This window comes from Fringilla coelebs, assembly GCF_963513975.1.
Source record: "Fringilla coelebs genome assembly, chromosome: 4".
NCBI lineage: Eukaryota > Metazoa > Chordata > Aves > Passeriformes > Fringillidae > Fringilla > Fringilla coelebs.
Window position 1 is genome coordinate 23,309,513 of NC_140032.1, and position 16,783 is coordinate 23,326,295.

The 16,783-nt window shown below is 37.0% G+C and overlaps 1 protein-coding gene across 4 annotated transcripts in view; it reads left to right on the forward strand.

Moving 5' to 3' along the window:
* The window catches only part of N4BP2 (NEDD4 binding protein 2), a 35,973-nt gene that overhangs the window by 6,484 nt on the left and 12,706 nt on the right, over nucleotides 1–16,783 (forward strand). For 3 of the 4 annotated variants that reach the window (XM_084204928.1, XM_084204930.1, XM_084204929.1), the window contains 9 exons: nucleotides 1,063–1,402; nucleotides 3,228–4,458; nucleotides 5,300–5,424; nucleotides 6,563–6,651; nucleotides 8,184–8,260; nucleotides 9,975–10,130; nucleotides 11,404–13,718; nucleotides 15,116–15,201; nucleotides 15,898–15,940. In XM_084204928.1, the coding sequence (XP_084061054.1) occupies nucleotides 1,186–1,402; nucleotides 3,228–4,458; nucleotides 5,300–5,424; nucleotides 6,563–6,651; nucleotides 8,184–8,260; nucleotides 9,975–10,130; nucleotides 11,404–13,718; nucleotides 15,116–15,201; nucleotides 15,898–15,940 (4,339 nt within the window). In that variant the 5' untranslated portion in view covers nucleotides 1,063–1,185. The remainder of the gene's footprint in view (nucleotides 1–1,062; nucleotides 1,403–3,227; nucleotides 4,459–5,299; nucleotides 5,425–6,562; nucleotides 6,652–8,183; nucleotides 8,261–9,974; nucleotides 10,131–11,403; nucleotides 13,719–15,115; nucleotides 15,202–15,897; nucleotides 15,941–16,783) is intronic. The other variant, XM_084204931.1, reaches the window with a different exon arrangement.

Consider the following 16,783-nt stretch of genomic DNA (forward strand, 5'->3'; position numbering starts at 1 on the left):
AATTGATCATCACTGGCAAAATACCTGTTTAATATAAAAGCAGGTATTTTATGGCTTACTCAGTAATTGTTATTGGTAAATAGTGACTCTTTGAAATTTCAGATTTCTGAGCCTTACTAAGGTTTATTCTGAATAATTATTTGTAAAAAATATAAATTAGTTTATTATGATCATCACAAGAACTCAACAGAGCTTTGATACTGATAAAAAAGGGAGACCATGCTGCACTTCATGCTTGTATTTCAATTAATAAATGCTTTCCTTTTCTATACAGCATTAATGCAGTAATTGCAGTTATTATAGATGCTGTAATGTAACTAGATGTGTTCAAAGGTTTTACGGCAGAAGTGTGGGGGGTGGACAGAAGCCTCTGCTTTATGGTTTATACAGTTGTAAAGTGTTTTTAACAATTAGGAAGAACTCCATACAGGCTGAGGCACTTCTGGATGTCACTTGGTTCAACCCAGTAATCACATTAAGCAGGAGTGCCTTAAGCCTGTTACCCAAGCCCTGAAACAGCCTGTTCAAGCAGGGCTGTTTGGTCAGGTTTTAAGAATATGTGGGGTTGCAGACTCCACAACCTCTCTGCCAGTGTTTGAACACTGAAGAATTCCTGTTTATTCTTAAAATGTCATGGGTGGGGGCAAGTCAAGAAAGACTTGAAAGATTTGGTAACATGTTACATCTTCCAGTACTTTCATAAGAGGAGTAGTTTCTGAATGTTAACTGAATGTAGATCTTCCATAATGTTAACTGATCCTCAGTAGCAGAGGAATATTTGTGAACTGGCCACCTGGCATTGCAAACTTGACTTTTTTGGATTTCTCTTTTAAGCTACATTCTATTTCTTCTTTCTTCCGGATGCAGATTCTGTGTCTAATCTGGAAAATAAGACTGTTCTAGCTGTCAGCCATTTGAAAAGAAAAAAGGCAGACATCTAGAAAATGCTTTCCTATATGCTTATGTATATTTTTAATCTTCTAGCTACTTAAATAGAAGACGTGGAATTGTGATTATATATTTTATTAAAATTTTTCTGTTTTTTTTTTTTTTTAATTTCAGGTGTGCAACTTCTGTTCAGTCTATCCCAGTTAGGAGAGCTTTTTTCGTGATTTTTAAGCTTGGTGCTGTCAGCCCCGTGTGAACAAACCAGAACAAAAAGCACACTGGGTATTAGAAAACAAAATGCCACGGAAGAGGAAAACTGGTGGGAGTCCTTCTCAGAGGAATGGCAATTCTGACAGAACTGCTGTTGCTGTATCCCAGGGGGACCCAAGCCACTTAGTGGCACAGGCAATGCGTTGTGTCAATAAGGAAGAGCTCTTCAACAGCATGTCAGAAATGTTTTCTGACTTAGATCCTAGTGTGGTTTATATGGTTCTGTCTGAATGTGATTTTAAAGGTAAATAATATACAGCTGACGTTACAGTTTTGTTTCATGTGTAGATAGCTCTTAACTGGTGCAACTCCAGGAAAGTTGCTGTGGGTGTTGCAATCATATTTGTGAGTTTAACTTTTTATAAGTAGGTGAGTAATAATGTTTTGAAAGTTTACAACCATGTAAGATTCTCCAATTTTAATAGTGTTTGTGTGAGCCTGATAAATGGAGCGGTGTGCTTCATGAATAGAGGTACTGTTCAGAGTGGGTTGTTCTGTGACACAGAGCAGATAGTAGTGGAGTTGTGAGGGGAATCTGGTTTTTCCAGTTCGTTTCTGTGCCATATTCTGCCATATTCTGCAAGATGCTTAAGCTGTTTCTCTAGGAGGGGTATTTTATGTTCTAGATCATAATTTTTTGATGGTATGCCATATGTGGTCCTGGCAGCATTTGCTTTTCCTTAAGTAGTTGAACTGAGCTTTTGTTTTACATTTATTTTGCATTGTCATCTTGTCATGTCCACTGAGCATTAGTTTCTGCAGGATAAATTCTGTTTGCCATGTTTAGTTCTCTGCAGCCTTGCTGGAACTAAAGCAAGGAACTAGTTTATTTCCCTACATTCTGCCAACCTACATACCCAACTCTCCTGGCAGACTATTTTCATATTTATGCCTAGTCCCTCCCATTCTTCTGTGGTTTTAAAATTTCCTCTATATGCACGGTCATTTTGTTATGATAAAAGTACTGCATGAGGTGCAGGGGAATAAGCCACATATGGAGCATTTAAATCGATTTGTGTTCTTATCATCAGATGTTATTAACTGAGATTGTTGTAAGAATATGTGCAAAGAAGGCAGATTTTGGCATTTTTTTGTATGTATGAAAGCTAGGTAACTGTTAAAAGGACTGTTTTTATTACCTAAATTGTGCAGAGTTTAAAACTTAAGAACAAATGTGAGAGAGTGCTGTTATAATTGTTGTTCATTTTAAAATTGAATTTGATGGAATTACTGATTCACGCTTCAAACTCTTGATAAGATTCAACCTTTACTCTAACAGTTTTATCTAAAGCTTATTGGAGAATGCAGTAAACATGTAGAATTCATAGTCTTGTACTGTAAACAGTAGTTTAAAAATGGAAAGTTTAGCATATTTGAGTGCTAATAAGTTGTTTTCATACAGTACAGAAGCTGGAAGGATGACAAAGATTTTGTTTAATGAGTGCAGACAGAGTCATGCTTAAATGAGCTTAAAGTTTTTACTCCACTTTCAGGAAAACAGAAGCTTATTTTTAGGGCTCAGATGATGTTTGTGCCTGCTTTTCATTTTGTTCATGTTGATCACTGGCACTCTCTACTCAATTTAGTGGCTTTACAAAGAATTAATGCAGATACTGGATTTTTCAGGGGATATTAGATAGGACATTTTAAAGTGGGCCATAGTGAACGTACTTTGCATACTTCTATCTCTTTCATCATTTGTAGAGTTTTTAGTTCATTTTACACTATTTCAGCTATATGAGATAGATTAGAAATAAGTATCAATTTAAACATTCAGCTCTGATATTTTTTCCAGTTAAAATTTGTAATTTTTCGACAGTATTTCCATAGTAATTTTTAAGTTTATTAGGTTGTTATTTTTCAATATGTCTGTATTGAATTCTGCCTTTACTTCTAACGAGAAATGGATCAAGGGAGTTTCAGAAGTTATGTTTAAAGGTGAATTGCTGAACTGTCTTTTAGTTGTTTCTTTAGTTGTAATAAATACTTCCTCAAGTAAAAAACTGCATGCACATCAGCTTGGATTTGTTTAGTTGACCATGCGTCATTCTGTTTATCTTACCCAACAGTAGAAAACGCTATGGACCATCTCCTGGAGCTGTCCACGCATGCCAAAGGAGTAGCATCTTCAAAAACCTTGGGTTTTGATTTAGCAGCATCATCATTACCTCTTGTTAATCAGCAAACATCAATTGCAAATGAAAGAATGGGGGAAGCTACTGCATCGCATAGTTATTCTGGAGCAGCAATAGAAAAGGTCCTGTCACCTGGTGTGCAGCTGACTGGAGAACTGGATTCCCTACTAGAAAATGCCTTTCAGAGTTACAGCTTGAGTGAGGAATTGCCTAATTCTGCAAATGACCAAATAGTATGTGAGCACCCTATGGAACAGGATAGTTTTACCAAATTTCCTGAGTGGGAAAAACCTGATTCAGTTTGCAATGTCCCACCTTTTCCACAGCAAGCAGAGACAAATAATGAGGTTTCAGAAAACTTTTGCTGTTCCCAGCCACCAGTGAGTCAGCTGAGCATCCAGACAAGCTCACCATCTGCATCAGACAGTTTTGCAGAGATACTGGAAGATTCTGATATGTTGGAAATACATGTTCAACATGATCTGGCTTCAGAAGTATATAAACTATCAAATGGAGAAATATCGTGTGAAAATTCTGATCAGACACAAGATTCTGTTTTGGATCAAAGTAGTGTGACTGCTGCTTCTTGTGGGTCCTCTCAAAGACCTATGGAGCTTGGAGTAGCTGTTTCTGGAGATCCTAATTCAAGTTGCCTGGAACAACATGAAGATGCAGTGACTGCCTTTAGCAGTCACCATAGTGCTTCTCTTCCAGAGGCGTGTATCTCTCCTGAAACATCCAGTTTCAAAACACAAAAACCTGCAGATGCTCAGCAAATTCAGCAGGATTATAACTTAAATTTTCCTACACCATCAGGTCAATCTCAACAACACTGGAATCTCATGGCTCCTGTGTTTTATCCATCCAGTGGAAGTCACAGCTTTGTAATTCCTGTGGCTGCCAGTCCAGGGCAGTGGAGACCTGTTTTTGACTGTAGAACTTCGGAAAAAGGACTTTTTCTTTCCTCCCCAGTGGTTTCAAATGCCTGGGATGGGAGCTCTTCTCTGAAGGTATGGGGAAATCAAGATAGAAACTCAAAATTGAACCTCCCGCAAGCACAGCAACCACGTGTTTGTCACATGATGAGAAAAAAGATGCAACTAATAGGTCAAGTACTTGTTCTTCTCAGAGGTGTTCCAGGATCAGGAAAATCATATTTGGCAAGGTAGAACATTTATATTGTGAGCTTCTAAAAAAATTGCTTAATCATGTACAGGATTTGCCATAGGCAGAGACAGTTTTCTGACACTTGTAAATAGTAATGTGTGAACCCTAATTGCAAGCTACACAGTACGTGTAGTGTGGTGGGTAATAATTGCTGAAAGCAGAGTTGCTTGCAGGTCCTTTCCTAGTGGAAATTGAAATAGGAATGATGAGCTTTAACTTCTATCACTGAACAAAGTAGTTTGTCAGCAGAGCATCATTGCTGTAGTGTTAGGTCTTCTGTATTCTTTCAGTCCCAGTTTATTTTGAGTGTTTTCTTCGAATAACACTGATGGAAATATGCCAGCTCTTTATAGGCAGAAATTCCCCTTTCACTGTGTGACTTTTATTGTATATGTATATGTTAAACTTCTTGGGGGGAATTTTTGATTGCTTTTCTTACTCTCTGAAAGCCTAGATTGAACTAAGACTCCTTTTGACTGACACCTGAAACATGTGATGCAATTAAGACAGGATATTTGTCAGTGTGAAAGTATGTCACTACACGTAGATGGAAAACTACCTCCCTTGATATTTTGAAATGAGAGACATGTAGGGAAACTATATCAGCTCTCTCCCCTAGATAATCCTCAGCCTTTGGAAAAAACAAGGGAGGGAAATTATTATAGATCATATTTGCTTGGAGGTTGATTTTTTTTTTCCTCTTCTTACCTACATTTGCTGCTTCCATCCCAAATAATTTTAGTTTTGTGCAAGAGACTAAAAAAAAGTATGCATGGTGGTAGGCATTGCAGCTTGGGAGGAGAATGGGAAAAAGCTGTTTATTTCTTGGTCTTTCACAGGAATTTGCTTGAGGATAATCCAGGTGGAATCATTCTTAGTACTGATGATTACTTTTACAAACATGGACAATACCATTATGATCCTGATTGCTTAGGGGAAGCACATGACTGGAACAGGAAACGAGGTGAGATGTAAATAAGGGATTAGCTTGCTCACAATTCAGTGCTTGTGTGCTGTTTAAAAATCTGCCTGGCTTGTTACGTGACAAGCATTTACCCCATTGTAGAAGTATTTTTTAATGGGAAAAAAGAGTATAAGCACAAACTCAGAAGTCATCTGTTCATTGTGTGTTTTGCAATTAGAAATGTCACTGTCTTTGTCAAGAGTATGTTTTGTTCTCAGATTTTATCATAGTATGTATTTTGGGTAGTGTCCCATTTCTAGAGCGGTTACCTACACCATCTCCCAGAAATATTTTTTTTGAGATGATCCATAATATACATATGCAGTAAGTAGTGAATACATAAATAAGACATAGATATCTTCCTGCTCTTAGTTATCTTTTTTTTCTCTTGTACACAAAACTGTTGTCAAATTTAAACAAAATTACAAGAGCAAGACAGAATAAATTATTTTTTCCCCATTTCATAATTGGGTGGGGTTTTTTTTGACAGTGATCTGTGCTAAACTCACCATAGAACAAGTCTTTGTAAGCTTTTACTTGCTAAATTTGAACCATGATCCTTCTTCTGCTGGTAAATTTCTTCTGGTGAAGAAATGAAATAATAAACGTGGAATTGTTCAGACACTTTGTAACATGGCTACAGAAACATGGTGCTGTGTCTCAAAGTTAGTGGTTCTATACATTTCATTAATGTGTATTTAAATTACAATAATTCTTTTGGTTTTTCATATTTTATACAGTTTACAGAGTGGACTAATCTTAAGACTGTTATAAAGCCAAGAATTTTGTATGCAACAAAGAAGTCCACTTTAAGGTGATAATGTAGTTTTTTTAGTTTAATTTACTGATTGATTAGTCATCTTGATGCATTTTACATCTGCATTTTCATGCCTTGGTTATCATACATACGTTAATTCAAAAGCTAATTCCATATCTCAATAGCTTTACATGTGAGGGGGGATTTCTGAAATAAAGGGCCTTGAAACAGATCAAGCTATGGCAAGAGTTCTTTACACAGTGGTTAATCATTATGGACTATGTAAAAATAGAAAAAATTTAGAGAATGAGTATTAATATGTTCACCCTATTGTAATGAAATTAACTGTATTACATTGTTTTGTACATGTGTATTTTTCAGCCAAAGAAGCGTTTGAAATGCAAATCTCTCCTATAATAATTGACAACACAAACATACAAGCATGGGAGATGAAGCCTTATGTTACTTTGGTTAGTATTACAATTTAACCAATGGGAAAAGAGATTATTGTCTAGCATGGCAACAACATATGTTTTAAAATGGGAGCGTCTTTCACAGTCTAGCTTCTCTTCCACAAGGAAGTCTGGAGCAAAAAAGCCAGTGTTGCATGGAATCATATTGCCCAGTGTCATGTTGTGTTGCATGACTCAGTGTCATGTGGTATATGAGCATTAACCTGACCCAGTTACCAAAAGCCAAAGCCAAGTGCTTTATTCTTGAGGCCAAAAGCAAATGTTGTTGAAGAAACTGGATTTTGTTCCTCTTTTATATGATCACTAAAATTAGAGGCTGCTTTAGAAATGCAGTCAACACTAATGAACGAGTGATGTGTAAAACTTGAAAACTCAGTTTCATCTTAAATATGACATAGAGGCAGATACCATTAGGAGGCTAGAGTTACCAAATGTTGCTAGCTTGCTTGAAGTTATGCAGATTTGCTTAATACTTCTTGTTTAAATGATCCCACCTTTTCACATAATAGTTTTTAAATGGATATCAACACTTTTAGAGTCTAGAGTGTATTTTGCTATTGATCATTGACCATATTGGTTGGTAGTTAGAACAAGATTATTTTATGAAATTGGTTCTGATTAACTGAAATAATACATTGCAAAAAAGTATTATACTGTAGATCTGGGATTTCTCCTTGGCTGTTACAGAAACACATCAGAGAGTGTAGTACATATAATTGACAGCTTTTGAGCAGATACCTAACATATGCTGTATGTGCAAATGGATTAATGAGCAGTGAGACTTTGACACCCATAATTTTTGTTAATAAAATGTTTATTTTATTATCCTTGTATTTATTAGCAACTGTCAGATTAGCAGTTCTTTTGTAAGTTATGTCTTTCATTTTGCTGTGTACTGAAATCAAGAAGCAACAAGAGTTCTTGCAGGAGTGCAGTATTTGGTACAGTGATAAGAATTTTTTTCTGAAAACAAGAATGGGGAGAAACAGCACAGTACTTGCAGTGTTTCTCCTGATTAGACTTTAGGCTCCTTTTCTGTCATGATGAGACTGAACTATATAGAAACCATTTACTTGCAGCTTGGTCAAGTTTCCCATGTGGCAGGAAGGCTGTCCACAATAGCTGTGCTAATGTAACTGAATTGCTTGTTTTGGAGCTGGTTCACATCTGGTCAGCTCTGAGTGTAAGCTGTTTGCTTTCCTCTGTCTTGGAGAGGCTGTGTAGACATGTGCATGCTGTATCTGGAAAGAGATGATGTTTTGTAGTATTGTCTCAGAGAAGACACATCATGGCATACATTTAATTTTATGGTAAGAGATACATATATGTTTTTTAAAAAATCTCAGTTTATATAAACCAAAGTGCAACACTGAACAAAAATGTTTATTCCAAATGTTTTATTCCATAGGTATCAAAAATTCAAAAATCAGCTTTGAAGAAGCAAGCTATGCATATAGTGTGCTTTGTCATAGAAATAAGAAATGGGTGATGTGGCATGTTCTGTTTTATATTACATCTCTTTTATTCAGGCTCAACAGTTCAAATACAAAGTAATGTTCCGAGAACCAGACACTTGGTGGAAGTTTAAACCAAAAGAACTTGAAAGGTAAGAATGTAAAGGAAAATAACATACTGGACAGTACAAGCTATGATTTTTAAAAAGGCGGCATTTAGTACAATGGCTAGTGAAGTAGCAAGGTATCTGTCAAAATTTTTGTGATAATAAGTAGCTTTTTAATGATAGTTTGTGGACTTTTTTGTATATGTATTATACATCTTCTGTCACTTCAGTTACATGTAAAAGGTACTGTTAGCAATAGACACTGTGATGTTTTCATTATTAGAGCATGTAAGGTATAGTGACTGTTCCTTTGGGTCACTGTGGTTGAGAAAATTATGTCAGGTTGGAGTTGTTTTTGCATCCTGGTCTGTTGCTTTAGTTGAAGTGTTTCCTCTGTTACTGAATTTAGTGCAGTCAGCACCTCATGGCCTAAGAGGGACTAACCTCTGTGCATCTTCATTGTTGCTTACCTCTTCTTTAGCAGGACTTACTGTTGCTTAGGGCTGAAATCAGCAAGACATAAACCCTATGTAAGTGAATAATAAAACATAAGAAAGCATAATGAGAAAATTGGCTAGATGCCAAGTTCAAATGTTGTGTGTCCAAAGTGAAGGCCTATGTCCCTCTGGGGAGGGACTGTAACTCTTTAATGTCCTTTTTATGACTTGGATGCTGGGACAGAGTGCACTCTTAGCAAATTCACAGATGATATGGAACTGAGCAAGAGTAGTTTATTCAGCCTTAAGAGGAGATAATTGAAGAAGAATTGTTGTGTTGTTTTCAGCTACCTTTTGAAACATTGTAGAGAAGACTAAAAAGAGTTGTGCAGGGATAGGACAAACCAAACATCATCAAGTTGGAACTCTATATTACATAAAAGAAAAAAGCCCAGCATTTACTTTAAAAGTGGTTAGGTACTGAAAGAGTTTGCCCATAGAGTTTATAGACTCTCAGGCATTTTGGATATTCAAAATCAAACAAAAAGCTCTGGGCAACCTGATCTAGCTATACTTCCTCTGATTTGGTGACTGAAGTATGGAACTTCCAGAGGTCCCTTCCAACAGAAGTTATTTTGTGATTTTATAGTACCTGTTGTCATCTGAATTTGCGTGTTTAGCTTAAGGTTGGCTGCTTTTAAAGTGAGATAAGGTATATTATTTTCCTTCTTAAGATAAAAGTTAAACTTTTTCTTCCGTATTTTCAATTTCTCTTTTACCATCCTTGGTAAGATTCACTTGTTCTAGGTAGCATGCAGCAGAATACAATGCTAATTGATGCTTAACACAATTAGTGAAAATTTCTGGCCGAAGGGTGTCTGGAATAGGTGAATAGGTTTTCTTCAAGGCTCAACGAGTTCTTAGTTTAGCAAAACCAAGGAAAGAAGACTGAATTCATAAGTCTTCTGTACCGTGTTTGGTATCCTGCATCACTGTCAGGATCTGATATAGTGTGTTTTCTGAAACTTATTTGTGGAAGATGCATTATTAGTACAGTTTTAGATTTTGGTATTATGCAAAACATCCAACTGCAGTACAGGGAGACCAGATGGGGTGGAGAAGTGGAGCAGCAATTTGTCTGATGTGTCCTGTTTGCAACCCCTTAGTGCACTGATACAGAAAGAATTGCTGTTTCACAGCTTTTCATCTGGCTCCCTGAATTCTTTGGTTAGTCTTGCTGTAAATTTATTAAATTATTCTTCTTTGTCATTGTAATACAGAAGTTTGAAATGGCTTTATTTTTGTTTGTTTTCAATTCATAGGAGAAACATTCATGGTGTATCTAAAGAAAAGATCAAAAGAATGTTGGAACGGTATGAACGCTGCCTTACTGTTAGATCAATATTGGATTCTTCAGTTCCAGACAAATCAGAAGCTGCTGGATGGAGTGAAGATCCTTGTCAGGAGGAAAGCCAGAGGTTAGATTCTTTCAATAGCTTTGTAGCATCAAATAAAAGGCTAAAAATGTAGCCTTTTAATCCATTAAAAAAGACAGTTAAGTAACACAAAAAATCCCTACATAGCCTTTTAAATTTTTGAGAATTTCAGGATTTTCAGAAATGAGTAGTCAAGGGATTTTGTCAATATTCCAATGCTTTTGAAAGCCTTCCATTATGGCAGTATTACTTTTCAAGAAGCCAGTCTTGACTGACTTGCTGTTATCTTAGAAATGTGTTATTGGGTGTAGGCTATAGATACAAAGCACTTAACATCTATAAGTTGTTTTTTAGAAGAATGTTGTCCCAAATAAGAGCAAAATACTATTTCCAAGTTTGTATGTTGATATTAGATTATATCATTGTGGTAGAAGGTGTATTCTCTGTGCAGTAGTAACAGGTTTTACTTGCTCCTCAGTATACTTGATTTAAACTTGCCTAGGTTTCTGTGGCTGTATCCAGGACTGTTCTGTAGTTGCCAGTCTGGATTGTGCTGTGTATTGTAGTGCACAGTGTCCTGCTCAGGAATGGCTCTCCCCAGTTCAGTGCCCCCACTGAGACTCCCAAACCACACGCTGCTCGTTCGCTCCCCCTTCCTCTTCCCGTACCTGCTCCAGCAGTGACGTGAAGTGGTATAGAATAACCTCCGTGTGCTGGCCAAAACTAGATCACATAGGAAATCAGATTTGATTTCACTTATTATTTCACTTGGATTTTGCACGTGTGATGTATTTGCAATGATAATTAATGGAATGTAGTTGATTGTGAAAAACAGTTTGACGAGAAAAGGCACATTCTCTCCTAGTTAATGTCTAGATTGTCCTTAGCATTAAGCCAACAGGGGAGAGCAACAATCATTAGTTAAAAGTATATTTACCAGACTTGCTGGTCTGAATGAGGAAGTCTCTGGCAGCAAAGTGCTTTGATACAAAACTGAATGCTGGAAATGGGATGGGGGGGGGGGTGGGGGGGTGGGGAGATTGACTCCTGAGAAAGTGTTCTTAGCCCTGTGCTGTAGTAGGAAGAGCACAAAAGAAAGTTACTTAAGAAAGTACTTACTAAAGTTCATCTTTCCTTAGCTCCTTTTTTGTTGAGGAGTGTTGGAGTTATAGCTAGTTATAAATTTGTTTTCCTTCTACTAGAAGTCTAACTAGGTTGAACTCTTTATGCTATCTCTAACTGGAATTAAAAATGTGGACAAATGTTTTAAGAAGGTTTGAAATGGGTTTATATTTCATTCCAATTTGTCTTTCAGAAAGAGAGAGGCACATTCTGATGTAAAGGAAGAAGAATGTTTTGCTTCTGAGGTGGAGCCTGTTGAATTAGCTGAAGTTGATAAAACTTCTCCCGGTATTTCTCTTACATTAGAAAGTAGTTGTGACCCTGAGCATTTTCAGAAAGAGGAAAAAGAAATGGAAAATATCTCAGTGGAACACAATCCCAAGAACAGCACTGTTCAAGATGACTTGGAAATTAATTTATCAGATTGCATCAAAAGAGAGCTGCCCTTGGAGAAGAAAGAAGAAAAGGGATTAAAAGCAGAAGAAAATACTGAAGCAGAAATGGATGAGGTTGATGTGATTCCAGCTGAAGAGACTGTGAACTTACACACAGGTGGAGCTGAGGAACACAGTGATAACAACAGTCTCAAAGTTCAAACTGCAGTTGAACAATTGGGCAGGATGTGTGTGGAACCAAAATCAACACAAACAAGTAACATGGTGGAATCAAGCAGTTTGGCTTTAGACGCATCAGGAAAACCAGAACTACTAAACTTTCTGGGTGACTGGCCCATGGAACAAACAATGGGACAGAGAGTTAAAAGATCTAGAAGACTAGAAAAATCTCCTCTGAAGAATGATAAGGACGGTGAAACTCCCAGTCAGCAGCATTCTGAGATAGGTAAAGAGCAAGTGGGCCTGCCTGAGACATGTACTGTTGAGAAAGGACATGAGGATGAAAATCTGCCCTGTAGCTGTTTCTCTGTTAGTTCAGATAAAGTTACACCAGAACTGGAAATGTTAGGACATTGGCCTGTCTCAGCCTCATTAGAACAGAGACAGCAAAGGTCAAGGAGAATGAGAAAAACAAATTTAAATCAGTGTGATGAAGACAGAAATATTGAAGACAACACTAATATGAATGCTCTTGAAACTGTACGTGTGATTCATGGATCACCTGTGAACACTGAAGAGCAACCAGATATAAGGTGTTTGCCTGTGCACCAAGAGGAAATAGTAGCTAGTGAAACAGTAAGTGAGGAGAAATCCCAGCAAAGTAAGAGAACAAGGAAACATCACAAATTAGCCCTCACTTTTACAAACAGCAGCTTGGCACATCCCAGAGAAGAGGACCACTTGCCTAAACTTAACCTGGCAGAAGAGAAACAGGAAACAGACTTATGTAGGCAAAAAAGTACCCATTCACAGACTGAATCACAGGACTTTGCTCTCCTGTGGAGATTAGAAAAGAAAATGCTTTTTCCTGAGACAACAAAAATATTGCACGGCAGGTTAGACGGCTTCAAACCCAAAGACATAGATAATATCTCAGATTCTCAGGAAAAAATACCCTATCGAGTTACGTATGATAAAAGTACTTTTGTGGAGGAAAGTGAGCTTATTGATATTGATGAGTCTGAAAAACTAGATACACTCTGTAAGCTCTTTGAGTCTGTTTCATTTGAAGCTCTGAAAGATCTGTATGAAAGATGTAACAAAGACATAGACTGGGCCACAGGTCTACTGTTAGATTCTGATGAAAAGTTACGTAAGGCTGTTGATACTGAAAGCTTTCAGGTAAGCGAAGCTGAGCCAGTGGTCACAGACCTTGATTTCAAGGCAAGTATAAACTATGATGAGAATCTTAAAGACTGCAAACAAGGCCCACAGCTACTTGGAACTGGTGATATCTTTGATACTTTAGAAGGCAAGGACTCATCACTCAGCATTGCAGAAAGTAGGGCTGCCAAGACAGCTGTGACAAGTGCTGATGTTTCTGACTCATTCACTGCTACCTCATTGGATAATTCAATGGAACTGAAAAATTCTGTGGATTCAGCCCCTAGAACTAACACAAGCAACTCAGCAGCAGGTGTCATTGAGCTGTCTGTTTCAGGAAAGCAGAAGGGAGAGAGTGAGAGTCCTCTTGAAGAAACTGTAAATAAGCCATCACTTTTACAGCTTGATGCAGGTTTGCCTCATGATCCTAACACAACTTCTACCAATTTGAAAACTGAATTAAACAATGAAAGTGGCAGTAACCCTTCAGAAAGCAATGCCAAAAATTCCAAAGGGACCGGTTTGTTACTGGAAATGGATCGTGCACATCTGATTGGTCCTCGGAGCAATAAAGAACTGGGGATGGATAAAGGAACTCAGGAGAGTTCCAGGGAGATATGTGGTAAAGATGAAATTGACACTCCAAGCTGGGCTGCAGCTAAAGCCAAGAGACAAAGCCCTATACCAGCATCCCATGCAGCCTTCAGTATAGATTGCCTAGAGCTAACATTGCCTCCTGAATTGGCACTCCAGCTGAAAGAGATATTTGGACCTGTTGGCATTGATCCAGGTATGATGTAATTATATACATGTTATATGAAAAAAAAAAAAATGGGTAGGAAACCTTTCTTTCTTTGCCTGTACTTTTTTTCCCTTCATACTTGATTTTTAGGGAATAGATTCCAGTAACTCTTCATGATACTGACATTTGATGTTGTTATTGCAGAAATGAAACTGAACTAAGCATGGCATAAAATATAAGTGCAGTAGTGCTACCCTCTGCCTTTGTCTTTTTGTACATGCACATACTTCAAAGTAAAAAGAAAATATATTGGCTTATTTGCATTCTGAGCAACAGGCCTTTGAGCTTATATTCAAACTCTGAAGAGATATTTAGATGATAAGGAATATGCAAATTGTGTCTGATTAGGAAAGAAGAAAGGGAAAAAAACCCTTTAGGCATCACTTAAGTTGGAGAACAAGAAGATGGATGGTTAAGGGAGATGAAGTTGGCTGTGTACTTAAAAGATGACAACAGACCCGTCTGCTAGCAGATTATGGTTAAGGAAGCCATAAGCAGCTTGAACATGCATCTCAAAAGTTAAAGAGTGATAGAAAAGGGAAAAAAGAAAATAGGAGGAATGTACAGCTTGATGTTTTTCTCTGTTTTTTCCCCACACTTTTTCCTTTTTTTTTCTCATTTCTGTCTTTCATCTTGAAGACTGCTTTATGTGGATATCTGGTTTATTGGTGGGTTTGATTACTGGCCTCTTTGCCTTATGTGCCTACCTCCTTAAAAAAAAAGTTTGTTGTTTATAGCAGAAGAGTGTTTTATTGAGTCTAAAGTATGCCCAAAATTTTTATTTGACACATACATACTTCTTGCTTTTTTTATTTTTGAAAGGGTGAGAAATACCCTTTTTAGGAAAAAGAGCTCTTGTTATGATACCATGATTTTTATTATTTCTGCTTTTTACTTCAGAGTTTGGGGGGATGCTTGGAGTTTGTCTCTCTGAGTTTGTGTGTTGGAATGGAGAGACATGGCTGATGTTGGGCTGTGGTGGGCATGTTGTACAGAAAAGCAGTTGCCACGTGGATTGCAATGGAACAGGGGGAGTCACAGTTTCGTGGATGAAACTGTTGTTTTCAATTAACAATGGCTTTGTAAAAGAAGGGTCTGCTGGAAAAACCGAAAACAGGAGGAGAAATACCATTGTCCAGGTAGTCACATTTCAACAATACACAGTTAATGTTAACTTTTTTCTTTCCTAGCCTTTCAGAGTTTTTGAACACCTGAAAACAATTTCTGTGGAATGTGCTTTTTTGTTTAGAAGTTTTTTTTAGACATGACCAGTTTATGTAGAATATCCAAAGTTAAAATTAATAACTCTAGGATACTGTACTTTAATTGCTTACATAAGTTTTTCTAGAATGCTTTTAATGAATATATTCTCTTTGTTCCTCAAGGTTCACTAACTGTTGAGGATTGTGTGGTTCATATTGATCTGAATTTGGCAAAAGTGATTCATGAAAAATGGAAAGAATCTATTCTGGTCAGTAGATTTCTTGCTTATGATACATTGAGGTATGCCTGTATTTTGTCAGACCATTTGTCTGCATATGTCTTGGTCTAAAGGTGTTATCTTTGCAAGAACAATGATACAATGTATAGTAGTTTGTAATATGTGTGGAATGTATCAGTATGTCATAATCATTGGAGCTATTGAAAGATGTTTTAAGGGATGTCATGAGTGCCTCATCATGAAAACAAGATTCTTAAAAAAGAAGGATCATAGTGCACAATTTCACTACAAGACTGATGAAGAATTCCACAGGCCAAAAATCCTTATTGTTTTTTTGACCTGTTAAAACAATTATTTTATGAGTTATTCTCTGTACAAAACACCTCCACTTGCAATAATTGAGATGAGTTCTCTAACCTGTGTTCCTTTACAGCTCTGTGAAACTTGGAATGCCTTTTGGCAAAATTTTTTGTCTGGTTTATCTAATTAAGACTATGAAGTCTTAGCAGTGGGGCATGTTTCTCTGATTTGATGTGTTTTTAGAAAGATAATTCTAGCTTACAAATTTCACTTCAGAATTATTTTTCCTAAATTTTCATTTAAAATACTGAATCTTTGAGAAATATTGTGAGACCTTATTTTGAAACTTCTTTAATTAGAAGCTAACACTTGCAAAGTTTTCCTGCAGAATTCATAACTTATTCATGATTTTACTATTTTATTTAGAAGCGTCAGAGGAGAGATGAATCATGTAAGTTGTCTGCAGAAGGTACGTCATGTATTTCTTTTAACTGTAAAAATACGTAATGTTCATTATAAAAGCATTTAATTATTTGAAACTTAAGGTTGCAAATACTCCATCCGTTGAAAAATAATGACTTTATTTATTAGGCTAAATTTTATTGCCTTTGGATCCATTTACCAATCTCTTATGATGGTGTGGGGGAGGAGAGAGGAGTTAATTATAAGCAGAATCACTAGTTCCAGGTACAGCCTATAATTTTGTGTCATTCAGAAAACTTGGAGAAGCTCTGGTTGAAGCAGACAGATGTTTGGTAGGAATTCTCTGTGGCAAGAAAAGGAGCAGCCAGAGAATTACTAGCAGAGTAAGATTTCTGCAGGTGAGGAAGGGAGGTCAGGAATACAACACTGACATGTTGTTCATCAGGGGTGATTTTAGCAGGAAGATGGATGCCTTATTTAAAAAGTGTTAACATCTCTTGCAATCCAGTTTTCATTCAGCTCCCAGAAGAAATGTCCCTCTATGGCAGAACCCCACTGCAGACTTGGACTGCAGTGTGGGTGCAAACTAGTGACCAAACAATGCTGTTGCCATTACCTTGTAAAAGTGGAAAACCAGATTTTTAAGCATCTGTCCTTAAGTTGTAGAAGAAAGGCAGGTAAATATATGAGTCAGTGATTCTTTTATAAAAGCAAACAACCCCTCACTTAATGTGTGTGCAAGGTGATTTACAGCTGTAAGATACGTCTTAGCACTTGAAAATTTGGTGAGGAAGTCTGATAGTTTTCTTTTGTTTCATGAAATATATAAAGATGATCAGACAGTCAGTCTTTGGAAAATGGAAGTGGAGAAGGTGAAAGCAATGTGTGG